General features: G+C 39.0%; 1 protein-coding gene across 1 annotated transcript in view; it reads left to right on the top strand.

Moving 5' to 3' along the window:
* Positions 1–25,283, top strand: part of CTDSP1 (CTD small phosphatase 1) — a 110,973-nt gene that overhangs the window by 26,893 nt on the left and 58,797 nt on the right. Inside the window, exons 2-3 of the mRNA XM_053698132.1 lie at positions 11,847–11,995; positions 24,058–24,159. Of these exons, the coding sequence (XP_053554107.1) occupies positions 11,847–11,995; positions 24,058–24,159 (251 nt within the window). The remainder of the gene's footprint in view (positions 1–11,846; positions 11,996–24,057; positions 24,160–25,283) is intronic.

Consider the following 25,283-nt stretch of genomic DNA (forward strand, 5'->3'; position numbering starts at 1 on the left):
AGTATAAAGTGCTCTGTTTTGTAGTTGTCACTTAAAGCCAATTAGTGAAAGATATATATATCAGAGCTACATTTTTCAGAGCTAAATTACAGGAAAAAGAGGCAAAAATAACTAATGAAAGTATCTTGCTAAGTTGTTTCATTATCTATTACTAAACATTTTAAAGGGGCAGTGTTTTATATCTCGGAGAGTCCACTTCTTGTTTCGATATCATCTGCTGAGCTGGAGGTTTGAGCCATATTAAAGTGCTTCTTTTGATATCCTGTATAATTACTTCATGACAGTGAGCTTTTGAGAGGTAAGATGAGAAGCCATGACCCCCGTTGTAACATTGCAAGCTTTAGAACTCATTATCTGATTTATCCTGGGTCACTAAAGCAGCAATAGGATTAAAGTTTTATCTCTTTACTCCATTATCTGTGAAGGGCAGTTTGAATCCTATAAATCCATGGAGCCAGGATGCCAAAGCCCCTAACCTCTTAAAGTGACAATGTACTGTAAAATGTTCTCCCCTTTAAAGAGACAGTAATACAAAAATTAAACTTTTGTGATTCAGAAAAAGTATGCAATTTTAAACTTTAAAAATTTACAGAGCAACGTCCCTTTTTTTTCTTTTTCTGCATATAACTTTTATACACCCTTACCTGACTCCTAAAAATGTACGTGGTTGCTTTTTGACAGCTACTAAATTAAAAAAAAAAAAGTTTGTCAACCCCCTGCTACATTTTTCTTTTATATTTTTCTAGGTATAAAAAAATCTGTATAATTTTCTGGTTATAACAGTTCTTGATTCCTTATAGTGAGAATAATTGTGTCCCTTAAAGGGTCAAATATTTTTGAACTGCTGTGATCCTTGGGCAAGATTACATATGCGTCTTCGCCCGCAGAAGCCGGTGACGCTGGTTTTTACCCGATTTTGGTATCACATATAAGGCGCCGCATATAAATGCGCCGCATATAAATGCGCCGCATATATTTCACCCGTTGCCAGCAATTTAACTCCCATTAGCTAACATAGAACCGCGTCGCAAATTGGTATCACCTATTTAGCGCAATGACCTACGTGGCGAATATGGAGAAATTTTACTCTATTTTCACCTCACCAAACATAGGCAGGCGCAGCAAGCCTTGCACTGAGTATATAAGCACCGTAACTCCCTGAAAACACCTAACACATGCGCAATATCTACCTGTCAACCGCCAACCCCCACCGCAATAACTAATAAAGTATATTAGTCTTAAGTTCCGTGGTCACCTCCGTGCTGGCTTGTTCTTGGATAAAGATGGAAGATGTCGCCGGTTCCAAGAAGACTTTACCGCCTCCTGGAAGTGGACCTTCTCGGCCGAACTTCAGGAGTGGTGAGTACCTATTTTTCAGATTAGGGATTTAATGAGCACTTGTAAAAGAGCTGAATGTTCTTTTAAGGGCTATGCCATACAAATGCCCCTTTATCGCTAGTTTATGCGACTTACGGCACTTTATGAACTGCCGGCAAGGTTTATGTGATTCCCCGATGTGTGAGGGGAAATTACGGGCGACGCAGATTTCAGCAGTTACGCTGAAGCCTGCGCTGCATATGTTATCTCGCCCCTTTTTTTTTAATTTTTTTATGAAATTATAGATCTGTATTACTTTTTTGCAGCCTCTTCGGTAATTAGCATCATGCTCTGTTAAAAGGCCACAGAAAACCTTTGTCTCGGTTAGGCCATACCCAGTCGTTTTCAAGCAAGGGGCCATTCTGACAATATACAGTGTGTGTGTGTGTGTGTGTGTGTGTGTATGTATATGTGTGTATATATATATATATATATATATATATATATATATATATAAAATCAACAAAGGCACTCACCGTTTGAATTTAAGTAGTGAAGTTTTAATTACCATGACGTTTCAGGGTGGTGCCTCTTCATCAGACAGACATACGGTGCGTGCCTTTGCCTTTGTTAATATTGATGTATACATCTTTTGCACTGATACCCTACAGTTAGTAAGCTATGTTAGTAAGAACTTAACATATCAACAGGTTCATAAGTTACTAGAAGCTGTAAAACTTTGGTAAACCTATGTGGCCCTCATTTCTCCTTACTTTGCTTAAAAAAAAAAAAAAAAACTATGTTAGCCCACTCCTTACACTGAACATACACGTTTTTGCTTGAAAACATTTGAAGTAATTGCTTCCTTTACTTTGAAGAAACCGCGAACATGGAGAATATATAACTCTGGGTTGTTTTTGGCACTTAAAGGGACATTATACACGCATTTTTTCTTTGCATAAATGTTTTGTAGATCTATTTATATAGCCCATAAAGTTTTTTTTTTAAATAAATGTATAGTTTTGCTTATTTTTAAATAACATTGCTCTGATTTTCAGACTCCTAACCAAGCCCCAAAGTTTTATGTGAATACTGTCAGCTACCTTCTCCATCTTGCTCCTGTTTGTGTAAAGGGTCTTTTCATATGTAAAAGAAGGGGGAGGGGGGAGTGTCTTATTTGCCACTTGCAGTGTACTTTCCAGCTACCTTTTCAACAGAGCCAAACTGACAGATTCTAAGTAAGTTTTTAAACAGTTTTATACTGGATTTTTATATCAGTATCTGTGCATCTTATTCTTTATAGTAGTGTCTATTACATGCAGTTATATGAAAATGAGTGTATACTGTCCCTTTAAAGACAGAGGTTCTATATAGATAGTGGTGAGGGAGCCCTTTTCTTACCCACCACACCACTTAGAGGTAAATTAAACACCTAATTTGAAAAAAATGTATTCTTCCCATTCATTATAAAAATAAAAATGTTTCCTTCAAAACTAGACAGAAGATAGTGATAGGTAGGTGGGCTTTACATTTTTTTTAAGAAGAGGTGTATAAAATAGTAATCAATTGCTGAAATAGAAATATTACCATTCCGATATATTGATTTCAGATGTCCACCTTAAACACATGGGTGATTCTAAGTTTCCACCTTAAAATTGTTTAAAAATGAACACCAATGGAAATAAAGGGAGGCGTTTTTAAATGGACTTTGCAATACATAGAATTATCAGTCTTGATAAAGCTCAGTCTGGGTGAAACGCGTAGACTTTCTACTTGACTTTTTAATTTAACAGGAATTGGCTTTCCACAGTTTAAAGGACAGCATCCTGTGAAGTATATTCCAAGATTACAATACCTGTAACGCTACAGTCTTTTATTGCTTTTTAGCGATATACCCAAGTTCCTGCAAAACGGATTAACTATCACAATACTGGGTCACTGTGACGTAGGAAGACGTGACCAGACTATCCGGAGCTGCTATACACACCTCCTTCTAGACGTGGAAAGGACCGTCAAGAGGAGCAACGGAAATAGTTAACTGGAACTACGAGACACTTTTCCTCCTAGACGCGGAAAGGACCGCTGAGAGGAATTTACAGCATTTATCATCCAAGTAGATTTATAGTTTTTCTCCAAGATGCGGTAAGGACCGCCGTGAGGAAACACGCTACAAACAGAAGCCAATCTTTTGCTATCAAACGCTGAGAGGTCTGATATTTTCCAACTAAACACCTCAGTCCGGGGTGTAAGGTACTTTGCCACATAGGCGTAATATTACCTTAGAGACTTACTACTAAATACTCCTATGCCCTGTGTTTAAATATTGGTGGAAACTATATTTTACCTCATTGATCATATATTTTATGTGCCTACGTTGTGTTTTTTTTTATATATTTAGTTTTTTGTTTTTAATTTGGCAACCAGTTTTTATCCTACTTACATATTATATAGAATTGTATATCACAGGGAGACGTCCCTTATTTAAAGTTATACATTGCCATCTTTTTGCTCTCTAATAAATACTTTGTTATATATTTAAAAAAATTCCAGCTGTATTGCTTATATATTGCCACATTGTATCATCCTATTTTTCATATTAATCTTGATAAAATATATAGTCCGTATATAAACAGATTTATGCTATGTTGCCCTTTTTCTTTCCTTTGAGTAAATATATCACACATGTAAAACCTGTGACTATGTATTAGAGGGAACTTACTTCAACTCTTCAAGTACTAATTATACACATAGAATTAATTTCTATATTAACTGTGCAACAACACGTCATATATTTACTCACCTGCAGGGGCTGTTCAAAACAATACATAGGAAGAACTAAAAGACAATTCAAAGATAGAGTGTTGGAACATATAAGGTCAATTGAAGACCCTCAATTGACTTCCCCTATAGCAAAACATTTTAGAGAGTTTCATAACTCTGACTCGACTGTAAGTGTACAAGGAATTGGTCATGTTTCTTGTTGGAGAAGAGGGGGGTAATAGAGAAAATAAACTGAATTTAAGGGAGGTTTTTTTGGATTTTTACGCTGAACACATCTATCCCTTATGGTCTCAATTTCAGAAAAGACATATATTTGTATGTATGAAGCGGTTCCCAGCAGAGGCTTTATAGGATTAGATGTCTTCAGGATATGTAGAAAGATCACATGAGGCTTCATATAAAACCTCTCTAAAAAGACATTTAAAAAACACACAGAAAAAAACACCTCCTTAGGGACAGTGCCCTCCCCCCCCTCTGCACACCTCCTTAGGCACAGTGCCCTCCCCTCCACCTGCAGACCTCCTTAGGCACAGTGCTCTTCCCCCTGCACACCTCCTTAGGCACAGTACCCCTACACACCTCTTTAGGTACAGTGCCCTCCCCCCTGCACATTTCCTTAGGCACTGTTCCCCCCTGCACACCTCCTCCCTCCTTAGGCACAGTGCCCTTCCCCCTGCACACTTCCTTAGGCACAGTGCCGTTCCCCCGACACGTCATTAGGTACAGTGCCCTCCCCCCCGCACACCTCCTTAGGCACAGTGTCCTCCCCCCCCCCCTGCACACCTCCTTAGGCACAGTGCTCTTTCCCCTGCACATCTCCTTAGGCACAGTGCCCTCCCCCCCCGCACACCTCCTTAGGCACAGTGTCCTTCCCCCCCCCTGCACACCTCCTTAGGCACAGTGCTCTTTCCCCTGCACATCTCCTTAGGCACAGTGCCCTTTCCCCTGCACATCTCCTTAGGCACAGTGCCCTTTCCCCTGCACATCTCCTTAGGCACAGTGCCCTTTCCCCTGCACATCTCCTTAGGCACAGTGCCCTTTCCCCTGCACATCTCCTTAGGCACAGTGCCCTTTCCCCTGCACATCTCCTTAGGCACAGTGCCCTTTCCCCTGCACATCTCCTTAGGCACAGTGCCCTTTCCCCTGCACATCTCCTTAGGCACAGTGCACTTTCCCCTGCACATCTCCTTAGGCACAGTGCACTTTCCCCTGCACATCTCCTTAGGCACAGTGCCCTTTCCCCTGCACATCTCCTTAGGCACAGTGCCCTTTCCCCTGCACATCTCCTTAGGCACGGTGCCCTTTCCCCTTGCGCATCTCCTTAGGCACGGTGCCCTTTCCCCTTGCGCATCTCCTTAGGCACGGTGCCCTTTCCCCTTGCGCATCTCCTTAGGCACGGTGCCCTTCCCCCTTGCGCATCTCCTTAGGCACGGTGCCCTTCCCCCTTGCGCATCTCCTTAGGCACGGTGCCCTTCCCCCTTGCGCATCTCCTTAGGCACGGTGGCCTTCCCCCTTGCGCATCTCCTTAGGCAGGGTGCCCTTCCCCCTTGCGCATCTCCTTAGGCAGGGTGCCCTTCCCCCTTGCGCATCTCCTTAGGCAGGGTGCCCTTCCCCCTTGCGCATCTCCTTAGGCAGGGTGCCCTTCCCCCTTGCGCATCTCCTTAGGCACGGTGCCCTTCCCCCTTGCGCATCTCCTTAGGCACGGTGCCCTTCCCCCTTGCGCATCTCCTTAGGCACGGTGCCCTTCCCCCTTGCGCATCTCCTTAGGCACGGTGCCCTTCCCCCTTGCGCATCTCCTTAGGCACGGTGCCCTTCCCCCTTGCGCATCTCCTTAGGCACGGTGCCCTTCCCCCTTGCGCATCTCCTTAGGCACGGTGCCCTTCCCCCTTGCGCATCTCCTTAGGCACGGTGCCCTTCCCCCTTGCGCATCTCCTTAGGCACAGTGCCCTTCCCCCTTGCGCACCTTCTTAGGCACAGTGCCCTTCCCCCTGCACACCTCCTTAGGTGCCGTGTTCTCCCCTTGGACACCTTCCTAAGCACAGTACACTGTACTGCACTCCTCCTGGAAATCCGCAAACTCATCTCCTTCCCTTCTTCCATTAATTTTTTTGAGTATGCCCTCAAAGAGCAGCTGCGATACTTTATTATTCAGAAACACTTTATTACTGACTACCTACTGTTTGCTCTTTACCATGTCTCGACAAACCCAGGAGCCTGGGAGCCACTGGCTCCTAGAATTTTACTCCTGGCTCCTAACTTTTTTGGGTTATTCACCATAGATCCATATACAGATACCACTGCCTGGCTCCTAAAAGTATGTCTGGCTACTAAATATTTAAACTGGCTCCTAAATTTTAAACATATTTGTCAACCCCTGCTCTATACATATATACACATATATCTTTATGGTCCTAAAATGTGTTAGCCCCTACCTTATTCTGTAGTTAATGTCACTTTTATATTATCTTGATCTAAGTCAGAGAAAATAGCGCTCAACACTATGGGGTCGATTTATCAAAGGCTTTCGCCAGCCTTTGAGCCCCTACGACTGCAGGTTCTCACAAGAGAACCTGCATGCCGTATTTAACAAGCAGCAGTCATCAGACCGCTGGTTTCCTAACCTTTCATTCAATCTCTGTGGTCTAGTCCGGCCGGGGAGATTGACAGCTCCTGCCCGCGCGTGATTGGCTGTGCGCAGGCAGGGAGCGGGATTTCATGCAAGCGCAAAATAGAGCTTGTGTGCAATGCTGAATTCCACTAGGGGAATTCAGCATGCCAGAGGCGAGCTGCGGTGGACAGGGGTGCGTATGTGCACCCCTGTCTGCCTCATCTTGATGAATCGCCCCCAATGTAGACTGCTTCTGCTGGATCTGTTTAAAAGGGACAGTGTACTGTAAAATTGTTTTCTCCTTAACGTGTCTTCAATAACTTGTTATACCAGCAGTAGAGTACAAAATGTATGGGAAATTGTTAATTTAGGTTTACTTTTGTATATTAAATAGATGTATTTGTTCTCGGACATCAGATTTTCTTATTTTGTCACTTTCTATACACACAAATGCTTCCTAATCCTATCAGTGGGGATACCACAAGAAAAGGCAACTATTTCAAGTGCCAAAATAAAACCTAAAGGGGTCATTTGTAAACAGTTTAGTTCACCAAGCAGGTAAAATTGATAATTCTGAATAAATTAAAAGGGAGAAAAATTTACAGTACACTTAAAACAATGAAAATCTCAGTGTCTTTTATATACTATAACATATAAAAGCTGAGTGAATCAATTAAACTAGGTTTATACTTTGATGATGGCAAGGAACTAAAATGGAATGATTTATACTAAAAAAATTCTAATGTTTTGACTTGCATAGGTTATCTGGCACACAAAGTAATCATCTGTCTGTGCAATTTTAAAATCTGTATTTCTGTTTTCTTCATTTGTCTCCTCTGGAACAGCAACCTGTTGTCTCACAAATTAAAATAAATCTTGTTAAACATGTAAGGATAAAGATGAAACAGTCTAAGCTTCAGATTCCAGTATTGTATGTTAATCTCTCATGCTACAAAGTTGTTTTTAATCCCTGTATTACCAAGTCTGACTGTTTTAATTCTATCTAGATATCTCCTAATTCTATCTAGATATCTCCATGGTTTTCCACTCACACCTTTTCCTGTTAGCCTGTCACGGACAGGGTTAATTAATCCCAACCACTTTCAATAGTTTGCAACATAGAGGGTTAACTAAACCCACCCTTACTACAGGCAGGGCTAAATATCTGCCTCTACCACCATTTTACCACAGACACTACTATTTTCCAAGTTGTGACAACAGGGAGGGTGCAGGCATGAATGGGTTAACATCACAGGGCCTTACCAAGCCATAAGAGCCAACCCATATTAACCCTCAAATCCTGCCTACACCACCCCAAAAATCAGTACTGCCACCACACAAAAACTTGCTATTGGGCTACCCCTAAATTACAGTTGCATTAAAAACCCATGACTAAATAAATAAATACACAAATAAAAAGAATACTGTGGTAATGTTATTCAGAAGCAGAAGGAAGCCATGAATTCAGTTACTTGAGCACAGACCTTGTTAGATTTTATTTTTAATCTGAGAAACATTCACAGTGCATAAGAAAGGAAAAAGAAATAGATGAAATAAGTGGAAGTCTGCTTGAGCTAAAATAAAGCACTATTTGTCACACATAATCCACTCCAATAGTGCACAAGTAACAGCATTTTACACTGGTTTTGTGTGTTTGTTTTTGGATTGCAGATATTGGCCCTAGCGAGACAGATACACACTCTTAGAATATATATATGTCCACTAAATCTAAAATGGTGTCATACTATTTTTCATGACTGTATTACTAATCCATAGACACCGAACATCACACTTCTCAGTGTAAGTAGCTGGCATTTCCCATGTTATACTTCACCCTTACCTAGGCATTTTAAGGCTAATTGAATTCCTAATTTTTCCAGCATATAAAATATATGCATATAGAAAACTATAATGTTTTCAGGGAATAGCTATGGACATGTGTAGTTATTATTCAGTGACTTCAGCAGAGGCTGGAGTCGCACCTCATACCTCAAGTCTCCCCCTTGCTGTGTGTTATATTGTAAAACATTGGCTAGTGTAAAATACAGAGACCAAAGTATTCCCTTTGATCGGTGATATCACAGCCATCTAGCTGCTTTGGTTACCTCTGTAGGTAGGTGCAGTTTTCTGCATTAACACCTTAGAATTTGGTAGAAGAAATCATGCACTTAACATGACACTTTCCAACTACTGTAGGCTACCGGACAGGGAAGGAGAGAAACATTTACAAGTTAGTCTGTTGCAATATGCATTATTCATCATTTTAAATGGATTTTAGCTTGTATTTCCCTTTTTTACACTACATTTGTGCATGGTCCATTACTTCCTGTCACAGCCTTAAAGGAGGCGGTGGCCTCTGCAGGAAGGTTTATTCTAGCCTGATATCGTAATACTTCTAGGGTAACATGAGATGGTTTACTATAAAGGGAATAGACTAGCTAAATAGGGAGTCAGATTTGCTCATGCTTAGATTATTCAGAATGTAACTTAAGTTGTCAAGATGTCAGCTCAGTTATCAAGCTGAGGGGAGAGGCACAGTAAGAAAAAAATGCTCATTTTGCAAGAAAACAAGTAATTTGTTTTTTTACATAACCAGTTTTTTATGTTTACTGTTTAATATCCCTTTAAGAATTTGTTATTAATCTACTGAAGTTTCTTACTAGTCTGAATTAAAAAAACAACAACAATTTAAATGTTACCCGAGGAGAGAACAGCCCACAGAGAAAGTGTAGTCCTGACTGTGAAGAATATTGAATATGAGGAAGTATACAAACTCTGTATTTATACTTTCTATAGCATAACAAGTAAAACTGATGTGCTAGGATTTATATTTATGCTTCAGTAGCGGGTTCCTAGCCACATAGCTAGATAGCAAATTAATATACAATTATCTGCAAGTTAAAATTCCACAAAGGATGTAACTCAAGATTATCTCTAAGGTATATCTCTATATGGCATGAGCCAGCAATACAAGGAGAAGCTTTCTAGCACAGTGGGCTCGATTTATCAATCAAGGGCGGACAGGGGCATACATATTCACCCCTGTCCACAGGCAGCAATCCACTGCCAATCACGCTCAGGCAGGAGCTGTCAATTTCCCCTGTCAGACGAGACCCGCGAGATTGAAATTCTCCACTTAAGAGATGGAGAAGAGGGTAGGAAGCAGCGGTCTGATGACCGCTGCTTGATAAATTGTGACTGCAGGTTCTCTTGTGAGAACCTGCAGTCACAGAGAGGAGAATGGCTTGATAAATCAAGCCCATTATAACAAACAACTGCAGAATAGGCATCATACAGTTAATTCTTTCTGTACAAAATCTTGCCCTGCTAGCGGATTACTTCTTACCATCTACTGGGGTAGTGTAACATTGTGACAAGAACAAAAACTGAGGACACAAGGAGAGATCTCACACTCATCATGAGAGGTTTGCTCTGGAAAACAAAAGCAGCAGTGCAGGCAATTCTACCTGTCTGCAACCAACGTAGCCTCTCAGACTGCACAGCATTTCCCCCTAGCAGATGATTTATTAAGTTGCTTTCTACAGGGATACCCAGTATCCCAGTACTCTTGCCTTGTAAAAATAATAAATAATAAAAAAACAAGTTAACAAATACTAAACTTCATTTAAGTTGAACCAGGGATTTGAATAAGCAGGATGCTGGATGTGCTGCTGAAATCTGCAAACACAATGATGTGAATATCGTAGCATAGGACATTGGGAAACGGTTTCAAAATTTAAATGATGTTGAAATCACAAGTTCTGCCTCAAACATTGTCCTTCAAGCCATTATACAAACAATAACAGTTTTTTAGAACAGACAAGAACACTATGGAGACTCTCTGCAGACACATTTCTCTGCACAAAAATCTAAGCTACATGTAGCAAACATTTAAATGGCATATGCTGTGCGCACTAGGTTGCAGCATAACATTAATAAAAGCATTCTTTAAAAACTGCTGCCATATAGTGTTCCCGTCACAAGCATGCTACCTACCTATGTTCTTCAACAAAAGATACTAACAGACAAATTACATTTTATAACAGATGTAGATGGTAAAGGTTTGTTTGTTTTAACTGTAAGTTGTGTTAGAGCATTTGACTCCTATAACTGTGTGCTTAACCCTTGCAATACACTACAGGAAATGTAAGGCAAATTGCCTGGAATGCACATAAGGGTTAAGGCCAAGCCGAAGGAGTGGGAGTGTTCTGGTTTGTGTGTGTGAAACAATGTTGCAGATAGAGAGGAGGGGTTCTAGCTTACCTTTTTAAGCACTGTACAGGAAGTAAAAGGCCTTTTTCTGCTGAATTTTTCAAAGTTTTCCCCACCCTGTCCCTCCCTTTTTATTATTTTAGGCGGCAATCGTTAGGGGTATTCATCCCTATGGTGGTCCCTAGGATTAGGGGTGTCCAAGGCATGATGATGGCTAGCCAGCCTATTTCTACAAGTCCAAGGACGTTAAGTTTCAGCTCCCCAGGTGTTAAATGTGGTTGGCGCCTTATTGACCCTGGTACTAATGGTACGGAGTGGTGGGTTTGCACCCTGGGCTGGCGGGTGGACAGTGTCCGGGAGCAGGATGTGATCGAGGTAGAGTGACGGCTACTTCCGGCCAGGGGTGAAGTTCTCAGACGCTTGTCTGGGGTGTTCCCTGCCCGTGTGATTCGAAGCCGAGAACTTCCTAAGCCATTCCAGTATTGAGCTACGCTCTGCTTCCTCTCCTGCGCCCTGGTACTGCCCATCTTGTTCGCATGGGTTACTACGCATTAGATTGTACCTGATTGCCGCTCCCCTGGTCCATGTTTATTCATGCTGGTCATTTGGTTCCTGTGTTGCCACAATAAACGTGACCTACAGGTTTTATAACCAAGAAGTTGTTTGTGTCTTTATTTCTATGTTAGAAATGAAGTTAAAACTTTAAATTAAACTGTAGGATGTAAATAGTTAAGTTATGATAATTCTTCCCACAGAGGAGGATATGGCATTTAATCCCTTATGGAGTTTAACGGATGAGCCCATTGGATAGTATGTAATATAGGGTTGTGGTCTTGTATGGTTATTATGTTAGTGAAGTAGGAGTTATGTTGCTTTGTATCTACACGTTCTACTGTTGGATTTACACTTTTACCTGATGCCTCTCTAGGTGCACAGAACTCCACTTCTTCTAAAAAACCTCGAAGCCGAAGCATCTTCCATTCCCTTTTCTGCTGTTTGTGTCATGAGGATGCTGAGCCTCTACCCGTTAACAACAATGCTCCCCTTGTGGTTGAGGAGAATGGATCAGTCCCCAAGGTAAGCAGCGCTAAACTGATCACTTTCTGCAGATTTGTAAAGGTACAAATACCTGTTTTTTTTATATGCATAGAAATTAAGCATTACAAAATGTTTGCATTTCATAATCATGGAGATGTCCTCTATATTTTATGAATCACAACATTTTAAATAGGCCTCAGTTTCATTTACTGGTTGATAAAGAGTTCTTTAGCCTTTATGCCTGCTTGATGGTGCTGCTTTACAATTGATTATGATGTCTGCTGTACGAAGTCCGGCTTATCTAGGAGAGGAGTTCATTTACATGAAGAGTTAGTAAAATAGATATTGAAAGTATACTGCAAGTTTTTTTTATTCTACACATCTCTTTAAAGGGGCAGTAAACACATTCGGCTAGATTACGAGTCTTGCGTTAGGCTTAAAAAGCAGCGTTGGCCGGTCCCAACGCTGTTTTTTAACGTGAAATAATAAAAATTAATAAAACACCAAAAAAATAAAAAATTTATGTTAATCACAGAAATATGTTAATATAACCAATGACATAATGATATGCAGAATTATAATCACACAATCTGCATATATAATACTCTTCAATAAAAATAATTGTATAGGGACACAACTGCAGTGAATAGTATTGGAAAAACACACATATGTCCCCACAGAGTCACTTAGCTGGTAATAGAAAGGTATTACTCTCCAGTTAGACCAGTATGAACTCCAAAAATTTGTTAGTTTGCTTGAGATGGTGGCTGTCAGCTTCTTCAAATCTTTTGTTGGTAACCCAAAAGGAAAGAATCTGCAGATATATAAAATAAAGAAGAAGGCGCCCCAAATAGCAAGTTTAGGCTGGTACTTACAAGCTCCCAGACACTTGAGAAGTGTCACAAACGCCTTCTGGGACCTTAAGAGTCGTCCAGCTGACTCACACTCTCATAGAGGTAGATCCACTTCTTGAATAAAACTGGCTGTGTTTTTTCCTCCCCACAGGAACGCAGGTTGCAGATAGGTTCTCACCCTCCAGCAAGCTTTTCTCCTGTATTAGAGATCACTTAGCCCAGTATAGATATCGATGTGGTTGTTCAGGTGCTTGTAACACTTAGTATAGTGAAAAGCCTTTCTCCGAAAGTGAAATAAAAATGTTTGTGGAAACAAAGTCTAAAAGTAAAATGACTTTATTGCAGCAGCACAACGTTTCTCGGTCTTAGGTGACCGTTTCATCAGGTGCACTGGGCTAAGTGATCTCTAATACAGGAGAAAAGCTTGCAGAGCCGGCTGCAAAAAAGCAACGTAAAGCTCCTAACGCAGCCCCATTGATTCCTATGGGGAAAATACATTTATGTCTACACCTAACACCCTAACATGAACCTCGAGTCTAAACACCCCTAATCTTACACTTATAAACCCCTAATCTGCCGCCCCCGACATCACCGACACCTGCATTATATTATTAACCCCTAATCTGCCGCTCCGGACACTGCCGCCACCTACATTATACTTATGAACTCCTAATCTGCCGCCCCCAACATCGCTGACACCTACATTTTATTTATTAACCCCTACTCTGCCGCCCCCAATGTCGCCGCAACCTACCTACATTTATTAACCCCTAATCTGCTGCCCCCAACGTCGCCGCCACTATATTAAATGTATTCACCCCTAAACCTAGGTCTAACCCTAACCCCCCCAAACTTAAATATAATTACAATAAATCTAAATAAAATTACTACAATTAACTAAATAATTCCTATTTAAAACTAAATACTTACCTATAAAATAAACCCTAAACTAGCTACAATATAACTAATAGTTACATTGTAGCTAGTTTAGGGTTTATTTTTATTTTACAGGCAACTTTGTATTTATTTTAACTAGGTACAATAGTTATTAAATAGTTATTAACTATTTAATAACTGCCTAGTTAAAAAAAAGACAAATTTACCTGTAAAATAAAACCTAACCTAAGTTACAATTACACCTAACACTACACTATAATTAAATAAATTACCTAAATTAAATACAATTAATTACAATTAAATAAAATTATCTAAAGTACAAAAAAACAAACACTGAATTACAGAAAATAATAAAGAAATTACAAGATTTTTAAACTAATTACACCTACTCTAATCCCCCTAACAAAATAAAAAAGCCCCCCACAATAAAAAAAACCCTACCCTACACTAAATTACAAATAGCCCTTAAAAGGGCCTTTTGCAGGGCATTGCCCCAAAGTAATCAGCTTTTTTACCTGTTAAAAAAAAGTACAAATACCCACCCCCCAACATTAAAACCCACCACCCACACAACCAACCCTACTCTAAAACCCACCCAATCCCCCCTTAAAAAAAAAAATAACACTAAGCCCCTGAAGATCACCTTACCGGGAGACGTCTTCACCCAACCGGGCCGAAGTCCTCAACAAAGCCGGGAGAAGTCTTCATCCAACCGGGCAGAAGTGGTCCTCCAGATGGGCAGAAGTCTTCATCCAGACGGCATCTTCTATCTTCATCCATCCGGAGCGGGTCCATCTTCAAGACATCTGACGCGGAACATCCTCTTCTTTCCACGGCCGACTACTGAATGAAGGTTCCTTTAAATGACGTCATCCAAAATGGCGTCCCTTCAATTCCGATTGGCTGATAGAATTCTATCAGCCAATCGGAATTAAAGTAGAAAAAATCCTATTGGCTGATGCAATCAGCCAATAGGCTTGAACTGGCATTCTATTGGCTGATTGGAACAGCCAATAGAATGCCAGCTCAATCCAATTGGCTGATTGCATCAGCCAATAGGATTTTTTCTACTTTAATTCCGATTGGCTGATAGAATTCTATCAGCCAATCGGAATTGAAGGGACACCATCTTGGATGACATCATTTAAAGGAACCTTCATTCAGTCGTCGGCCGTGGAAAGAAGAGGATGCTCCGCGTCGGATGTCTTGAAGATGGACCCGCTCCGCGCCGGATGGATGAAGATAGAAGATGCCGTCTGGATGAAGACTTCTGCCCGTCTGGAGGACCACTTCTGCCCCGTTGGGTGAAGACGTCTCCCAGTAAGGTGATCTTCAAGTGGTTAGTGTTAGTTTATTTTAAGGGGGGATTGGGTGGGTTTTAGAGTAGGGTTGGTTGTGTGGGTGGTGGGTTTTAATGTTGGGGAGGGGAATTGTAATTTTTTTTCAGGTAAAAAAAAATAATTAGTGTAGGGTAGGGCTTTTTTTATTTTGGGGGGGGGGCTTTTTTATTTTGTTAGGGGGATTAGAGTAGGTGTAATTAGTTTAAAAATCTTGTAATTTATTTATTATTTTCTGTAATTTAGTGTTTTATTTTTTTTGTACTTTAGATAATTTTATTTAATTGTAATTAATTGTATTTAATTTAGGTAATTAATTTAATTGTAGTGTTAGGTGTAATTGTAACTTAGGTTAGGTTTTATTTTACAGTTATGTGTCTTTATTTTAACTAGGTAGTTATTAAATAGTTAATAACTATTGTACCTATTAAAATAAATACAAAGTTGCCTGTAAAATAAAAATAAACCCTAAGCTTGCTACAATGTAACTATTAGTTATATTGTAGCTAGCTTAGGGTTTATTTTATAGGTAAGTATTTAGTTTTAAATAGGAATTATTTAGTTAATTGTAGTAATTTTATTTTAATTATATTTAAGTTAGGAGGGGTTAGGGTTAGACTTAGGTTTAGGGGTTAATAACTTTATTATAGTGGCGGCGACGTTGGGGGCGGCAGATTAGGGGTTAATAAATGTAGGTAGGTTGCGGCGACATTGGGGGCGGCAGAGTAGGGTTAATAAATAAAATGTAGGTGTCGGCGATGTTGGGGGCGGCAGATTAGGAGTTCATAAGTATAATGTAGGTGGCGGCAGTGTCCGGAGCGGCAGATTAGGGGTTAATAATATAATGCAGGTGTCGGCGATGTCGGGGGCGGCAGATTAGGGGTTTATAAGTGTAAGATTAGGGGTGTTTAGACTCGAGGTTCGTGTTAGGTGTAGACATAAATGTATTTTCCCCATAGGAATCAATGGGGCTGCGTTAGGAGCTTTACGTTGCTTTTTTGCAGGTGTTAGTTTTTTTTTCAGCCGGCTCTGCCCCATTGATTCCTATGGGGAAATCGTGCACGAGCACGTTTTACCAGCTCACCGCTAACGTAAGCAGCACTGGTATAGAGGTGAGATGTGGAGCTAAATTTTGCTTTTCGCTCACTTTTTTGCGGCTAACGCCGGGTTTGTAAAAACCCATAATACCAGCGCTGTCTGTAAGTGAGCGGTGAGCATAAACTGCTCGTTAGCACCGCACCCCTGTTAACGCAAAACTCGTAATCTAGTTGATTGTAAATAGACATTTCTGTTGTGTTGCTATAGAATAACCTATCATCTAACATCCTTTATAAGTAAGTGAATACAAACCACAAGACATCTTTTTTCTTTAACTCAGCACAACCTTGTATTTTAAATACTAACTTGTGATCACATAACCTGGGAACACTAGTGCAATGAGCGTATGTGTCATGGGTGTCCAGCTGTATCAAATATTGCCTACTCAGCATAACAAAAGTATCATTTGTATTCCACTATTTTATGGGCCAGTTCCCTTACATCAGCACAAACCAGACACAAATATAAATGTGTATCTTTATACAAAGGCAAATTGTTTGCCTATTTATCTATCAGTTCAAGAATAAAATGTATACATTAAATAGAGCAATTTATTATTAAACATATTATTTTTGAATATTTGTTCAACGCAGCATAGGTGTTCAACATTTTCAAGTTGGACATAGCCAGTATTTGTCAGCTGCATGTTTTTGCCGCTACCTGCACTATTGTGTCTCCTTAGTGTGGCTTTAAAGGGACGCTGAACCCAAATTTTTTCTTTCATGATTTAGATAGAGCGTGCAATTTTAAGAAACTTTCTAATTTACTCCTATTATCAAATTTTCTTCATTCTCTTGGTATCTTTATTTGAAATGCAAGAATGTAAGTTTAGATGCCGGCCCATTTTTGGTGAATAACCTGGGTTATTCTTGCTGATTGGTGGATAAATTCATCCACCAATAAAAAAAGTACTGTCCAGAGTACTGAAACAAAAAAGCTTAGATGCCTTCTTTTTCAAATAAAGATAGCAAGTGAACAAAGAAAAATTGATAATAGGAGTAAATTAGAAAGTTGGTTAAAATTGCATGCTCTATCTGAATCACGAAAGAAAAATTTTGGGTTCAGTGTCCCTTTAACTATGTTTGCAAATGTCAAACATAGTTCCCACGGGAACAGGGCCCTCAATTCCCCCTGTATTTGTTTTGTTAAACTTTGGTGTCTTCTATATTGTATTGTACTGTACTTTTATCTTTGTACCCATGGACAGCGCTGCAGAATCTGTTGGCGCTTTATAAATAAAGAATAATAATAATAATAATAATAAAGTTAGTAATAAGCAAACATTGAAAATAATAGCATTTTATTATTACAGTAGAATGTTCTAAAAGGGATATGAAATCCAAAACTTTTATTTTGTAATTATTTTGTAATTCAGTCAGATATTAACATTTAAAAAAAGATTCCAATTCTTTATTGAAGAGGTATCTAGGTAGGCATCTGGAGCACTACATAACAGGATACAGTTCTGCCATCTAGAGCTCTTGCAAATGGATAACGTTCTTGCAAAACTGCTGCCATATAGTGCTCCGGACACGTGCACGTTCATGAGCTTATGTCTCAGCTTTTCAACAAAAGATACTGAAAGAACGAAGAAAATGTAATAATAGAAATCAATTAGAAAAGTGTTTAAAATTACATGATCTGAGTCATGGAAAAAAAAAAAGAGTTTCACGTCCCTTTTAAGTGCAAAGGCAAATAAAACACTATTTACTGTATAACCACATGACTCTTCTGTTTTCATGCCCTTCAGGGAGAAGGGGGTGCCAACCACTGTCTCTGGCACTGGGCAAATGTACTAGCTGAGGTCTGAGACTATGAAGACACTTTGGTTCAGTCTGTCACTATAACCATGGTGTTAGAACAGTTAATACAATGTAGGCTTGTGCTGCTCCTGAAAGAAAGTCCTCTGTATTTGTGTTTATTGGTTTGCTGCTCTTGTGTCACTCAGTCCTAGATACACAATGCTGCCTTGAAACAATCTACTGTCCAAACTGCATTGCAGTGAGCTTTGCTTGCAGTAGTAATTGTTTGCTGGAGCACAAGTCTGGGATACATGCAACAAATAAATTAGCATTCAATTATAGATTATGCATAGCAAAGGTTCTCTGCAGTTTATTATGGTTATTTTGCCCTTCTGTACTTAAACTCTGAAAATGAAGCGTTCCAATCTTGTCCCTATTTGGCCTCAGCAGAGTTTATCAGATAAATTGCTGTAAAACAATATTTTGATAAAACAACTTTTGATAACGTAATGACAGTGGTAAGCTGTGTCTACTCCAGTATCCGCCCTGATTAAGGCTTCCAAACAACTCAACTGATGATTGAAGTTTGTCTATTGAACAAGCAACTAATACATTTCACATTCACCTAATGTTTTAATTCATTGCAACACAACATACAATTTCAATATGAGTGTATTGCTTGTGTGTATATTCCATAATATTATAGATTATAGAAGAATATAGTCTCTATTCATTATAGAAGAATTACAGGCACTATTCTTTATTAAACATCTGCTCCCTAGAGAACTGGATATAAGTGGATATAAATTTGTCATTTTTGTAGTGGGGCCCTCCCTCCACTTAGGCACATATTAAAGGGACAGTTATTCCTTATATGTATGTATGTAAGATATGGCTATAAGAAATGGCACTCGTCAGACATGAATGCAAAACTATATATATATTGTGCCGCATATAGGCCGCATCTGATTATAGGCCGCACCCTTAAAGTTTGGGTGCCATTTTGAAGAAATAAAAAATTTAAAGAAAACACACACAATGTGCAAGCAATGAGTCCCAATGCAGGGTGTCAGCTCCCAGGGGATACTTTTACACTTCCCCAAGAGTATAGAAAAAAGAAAAACAAGGAAAGATGCTGCACTCCTCAGTAATTTCAAATGTCAAAAAAACCTTTATTCAGCCATTAAAGCTGTAATGGCTGAATAAAGGCTTTTTTCACATTTGAAATTACCAGTACTAAGGAGTACAGCATCTTTCCTTTTTTTTATTTTAACATATTAAATAATGTACTGGTACATTTTTAGCAGGTACGATGTGATGGGGATAAAAGCACTTTCTTACCTGACAATATCAGTAGCAAAACGGACTCATATGGGACATTGTGTGCTCCACTCACTTCCTCCCTCATAAGCCCAAGCTCCAAATTACACTGTGCTCAGCACAGTATTACACAGCATTACAGCATCATTACACAGCTTCACAGTGGCGGCTCCTACATATGAGCTTCCTGCTCATTATCCAAACCAATTACCTTTGCAAAATGTTGCAAAACTATCCAACTCCAGCGGACTACAGTCCCCATAAGGCCACAGGGTGCACCGGAAGTTCAGCTGTACTGCGCAAGTACAAATTTGCCGATAAGCAGCCGATTATAGGCCGCACCCCGCATATAGGCCGCACTGCACATTTAAAGCTACAAATCAAGGGAAAAAAGTGCGGCCTATATGCGGAACAATACGGTATATATATATATATATATATATATATATATATATATATATATATGTGTATCCATATAATATGCAATTAAGCACGGCTTTGCAAAAGACCAGCATACAAAATGTTTTAAATGCATTTGAAACTGTCCTTTTATGTGTAAAATTTGCATTTTTAGTCCAGGGAAAAAAGCTTCTATAGTACAGTTTATTATATCTCCTTTTATATTGGTCAATTACAGCAGATATATATGATCTTCTACACTGATCAATCAATCTCTGTTTAGAATATTTAGGGTCAGAATACAGAATTTTTTTTGGCCTCAATTTTTCACAGTTAAATTGCAGGAAAAGCAGGTAAAATAATGAATTGAATGTATACTACAAAGCTCCCCCCCCCCAACTTATTAGGAATTAAATTCTGAGTTTAAATATTCCTGATATAGTCAATCAAAGCATGTTTGCTTAGTCATTATTCTGTTGGGTTCAACACCAGAAGTTGGGTTCAACAAACCATTAGTGCAGTAACCATTTAAAGATGGCCAAAATATATAAGTGTGTTAAGCTCAGGTCTTTAACATTATAAATGTTCATTTCAAGGTAAAATTTCATGTTTATGACACTAATTCCCTTTTGTTTTATCTGATATACATGTTTATTTTTACCAAACCTGTCATCTTGCCCTGCGTGGCATATATCATTTGAGTTATGTTTTTTTCTTTTTTTGTCTGTCTGTTGATTTATTTTCAATAAAAAGAAAAAGATTGTAAAAAAAAAAAAAAAAAACACCGGAGGAACCAAAAATTAACTAAGTTGTACACATGGATCTACTAAATTAAAAAACGAAACTGGTGTTATTCCAAAATTATTAAAAATTGCAAAGAGTATGGTGCATCGTAGATCTGACGTTTCATTCTGCTTATCACTTACTTATAAACCCCTGAGGGTTTGTGTGTTGCTTGTTACCTAAGAATTAACAACTTAGGAACTGCTCATGTATGACTATGAAAGCACAGAACAGACCAAAATGCATATACCATATCCTGTGAATCTTGCACATGCTCAGTAGAAGCTGGTGCCTCAGAAAGTGTGCATACAAGAAGACTGTAATGGAAGTGAATTTGAAAGGTCTTTAAAATTGTGTGCTCTGTCTGAATAATGAAAGTTCAATTTTGACTTGACTGAGTCTTTAAAAGAATAGTCAGTTTCAGCAAAATAGATATCTGCTTTTATCTTATGTAAAAACTGTTACTCTCTTGTCTCTTTAAAATCAGACAAGGGAGGAAATGGTCTTCATTCTTTAACTCAAAAGTAATGAATTATACCGAAATCCTTGTAAGAGCATTTATTAAAGGGAAATCGTAAATATAAAATGCACAAATTGGTTTGAACATTTTATTGTTATTAAATGAATGCCAACCTATTACAATGTGTTTATCCACAACAAAGTTTTTAAAGGGACACTGAACCCAATTTTTTTTCTTTCGTGATTCAAATAGAGCATGACATTTTAAGCAACTTTCTAATTTACTACTATTATCAAATGTTCTTCATTCTCTTGGTATCTTTATTTGAAATGCAAGAATGTAAGTTTAGATGCCGGCCCATTTTTGGTGAACAACCTGGGTTGTTCTTGCTGATTGGTGGATAAATTCATCCACCAATAAAAAAATTGCTGTCCAGAGTTCGGAACCAATAAAAAAGTTTAGAAGCCTTCTTTTTCAAATAAAGATAGCAAGAGAACAAAGAAAAATTGACAATAGGAGTAAATTAGAAAGTTGCTTAAAATTGCATGCTCTGTCTGAACCACGAAAGAAAAAAATTGGGTTCAGTGTCCCTTTAAATATATAGTTAAAGGGGCACTCAAGTCAAAAATTACTTTTATGATTCAGCTAGAGCATGCAATTTTATACAACTTTACAATTTACTTCCATTAACAAAATGTGTACAGATTTTAATATTTACACTTTTTGAGTCACCAGCTCCTACAGAGCATGTGCAAGAATGCACGGAATATACATATATGCATTTGTAATTGGCTGATGTTTGTCACATGATGCAGAAGGAGCGGAAATAGACATAACTTTGAAATTTGTCAGAAAATAAAATCTTCTCATAAACTAAGTGCTATTGCATTGTCTTTTTATCATGCATTTGTTGTTGTATGCAAATCTACTGTATTTACTGGTCCTTTAAAGTTCTACTCCCAAGCACGCTACATTGCCGCTTCTTAGAACGACTCACGAATGGCACCGAGTGTTTACGATGTGTGACTTTAGCTATGTACTTAACCCATTTGTTAGGGGTTGAACACATACTGAAGAGTAAGTATTCATTTAAAATGAAATGAATAAATTGGAGCACGTCTACACTTCTTAGGCAGCACAGTTACTTGGTTCCCAGTGAGTAGGCAGCAAATATCACCATTGGCACGAATGCATTTGCTTCCCTCTGGTGTATGTAAGTGTGTGTACAAATCCGTAAGTTATATGCGAGACTTTGTTTGTGTGTAATATATAGACATACGCACACATATGTGTAAGCAAGTGGCAATGCTATATCCGAATTGTTAAATAGCTGTTTAATAGAACCATTTTACAATTTCTGGAAGCCTAAGGGCAGATGTGTTGCTGGATGACCACTTCTTGTCCTCCGGTTTTAGGCTGCACATTCTTGTGTCTTTATATTGCTGGTTACTTTTGCCTCTTAGGATGCTTCACCTGTAGGTTTGCTTTTAAGACATTTAATCACGGCAGTAATTTCTAGAATTATACAGGGAGTGGAGAATTATTAGGCAAATGAGTATTTTGACCACATCATCCTCTTTATGCATGTTGTCTTACTCCAAGCTGTATAGGCTCGAAAGCCTACTACCAATTAAGCATATTAGGTGATGTGCATCTCTGTAATGAGAAGGGGTGTGGTCTAATGACATCAACACCCTATATCAGGTGTGCATAATTATTAGGCAACTTCCTTTCCTTTGGCAAAATGGGTCAAAAGAAGGACTTGACAGGCTCAGAAAAGTCAAAAATAGTGAGATATCTTGCAGAGGGATGCAGCACTCTTAAAATTGCAAAGCTTCTGAAGCGTGATCATCGAACAATCAAGCGTTTCATTCAAAATAGTCAACAGGGTCGCAAGAAGCGTGTGGAAAAACCAAGGCGCAAAATAACTGCCCATGAACTGAGAAAAGTCAAGCGTGCAGCTGCCAAGATGCCACTTGCCACCAGTTTGGCCATATTTCAGAGCTGCAACATCACTGGAGTGCCCAAAAGCACAAGGTGTGCAATACTCAGAGACATGGCCAAGGTAAGAAAGGCTGAAAGACGACCACCACTGAACAAGACACACAAGCTGAAACGTCAAGACTGGGCCAAGAAATATCTCAAGACTGATTTTTCTAAGGTTTTATGGACTGATGAAATGAGAGTGAGTCTTGATGGGCCAGATGGATGGGCTCGTGGCTGGATTGGTAAAGGGCAGAGAGCTCCAGTCCAACTCAGACGCCAGCAAGGTGGAGGTGGAGTATTGGTTTGGGCTGGTATCATCAAAGATGAGCTTGTGGGGCCTTTTCAGGTTGAGGATGGAGTCAAGCTCAACTCCCAGTCCTACTGCCAGTTTCTGGAAGACACCTTCTTCAAGCAGTGGTACAGGAAGAAGTCTGCATCCTTCAAGAAAAACATGATTTTCATGCAGGACAATGCTCTATCACACGCGTCCAAGTACTCCACAGCGTGGCTGGCAAGAAAGGGTATAAAAGAAGAAAATCTAATGACATGGCCTCCTTGTTCACCTGATCTGAACCCCATTGAGAACCTGTGGTCCATCATCAAATGTGAGATTTACAAGGAGGGAAAACATTACACCTCTCTGAACAGTGTCTGGGAGGCTGTGGTTGCTGCTGCACGCAATGTTGATGGTGAACAGATCAAAACACTGACAGAATCCATGGATGGCAGGCTTTTGAGTGTCCTTGCAAAGAAAGGTGGCTATATTGGTCACTGATTTGTTTTTGTTTTGTTTTTGAATGTCAGAAATATATATTTGTGAATGTTGAGATGTTATATTGGTTTCACTGGTAAAAATAAATAATTGAAATGGGTATATATTTGTTTTTTGTTAAGTTGCCTAATAATTATGCACAGTAATAGTCACCTGCACACACAGATATCCCCCTAAAATAGCTAAAACTAAAAACAAACTAAAAACTACTTCCAAAACTATTCAGCTTTGATATTAATGAGTTTTTTGGGTTCATTGAGAACATGGTTGTTGTTCAATAATAAAATGAATCCTCAAAAATACAACTTGCCTAATAATTCTGCACTCCCTGTAAAGCTAAGAATGCAGTGAAACTTCTGTAGCTCATACCTGAGATGTCACCGGCTGAGTTAACTGTCTCAGCAGTAAGAGATAAATCTGGAGACAACTGAGCCGTTTTGTTTTACTCCACAGGCTGCTGTTAAGTATCTTCTTCCAGAGGTGAAGGCGCAGGATTCTGGCAAGATCTGTGTGGTCATTGATCTAGATGAGACTTTAGTTCACAGCTCATTCAAGGTAAGATCTGTTAATGTTTTGTTTTCATTCATATAAGAATGCTATAATGATAATAGACTGACTTACTATTTGACATGTTGTTGGTCCTTGCTTAAATAGCAGCTACAGTTGTAGTAGCCTATACATTCTTTAAGGGTAATCTGTTTTTTGTTTTTAAATTTGTGAAGTGGAATGTGAAAATGGTATGGACAGGCATGTGCACTGTGACTGTCAAGAGGAAGTGAAATTACTTTTACGTTTTTAAATACACTTATTTTAATATTTTAGAAAGAATGTTAAAAATACTTAGCATTACTGTGTAGGAGTTTGCCGATTCAGAAGCCAGCAAGAATATTGAGAAGCCAGCCATGCATTTTAGGCCCTAAAATAGTGTATAAATGCTATGGGCAAGATTCCATATGATTTTGTGGGCGACGCCGGTTTTTATGCGGTTTTGGTATCACATATAAAGTGCAGGATATAAATGCGTCACGTATATTTCACCCGTCGCCCGTAATTTTTACTCCTATAAGTTAACATAGAACTGCGTTGCAAATCAGTATCACATATTCAGCGCAAGGACTTACGCAGCGAAAATTGAGAAATGTTACTCCATTTTCACCTCTCCACACATAGGCAGGAGCAGCAAGACTTGCACCGAGTATGTGTGAGCACTGTAACCCTCTGAAAATAGTAACTAACACTTAACGCATGTGCAATATCTATCTACCTGTCAACCACCAATCCCCACCGCAATAACTTAATAAATGTATTAACCCCTAATCTGCCAAACCCACCCAACGCAATAATCCTAATAACTCTATTAACCCCTAATCCGCCAAGCCCCCACAACGCAAATAACTAATTAAATTACTAAGCCCCCTAACCTAACACCCCCTAAATTAACCCAAATTACCTAAATGAAAAAATACTAAGTTACGGTTAAAATAAAAAAGCTAAAATTACTTAAAAATTAAAAAAAAATTAAATTTAATCTAAGATTAGAAAAACTAAAAAAGTCTAACATTACATAAAATAATAAACCAAATTATCAAAAATAAAAATATTAAACCTAATCCCTATGAAAATAAAAAGCCCCCCAAAATAAAAACACCCCCTAATATAATACTAAACTACCAATAGCC

The sequence above is a fragment of the Bombina bombina genome, chromosome 1 (assembly GCF_027579735.1).
Source record: "Bombina bombina isolate aBomBom1 chromosome 1, aBomBom1.pri, whole genome shotgun sequence".
In the NCBI taxonomy this organism is placed as follows: Eukaryota; Metazoa; Chordata; class Amphibia; order Anura; family Bombinatoridae; genus Bombina; species Bombina bombina.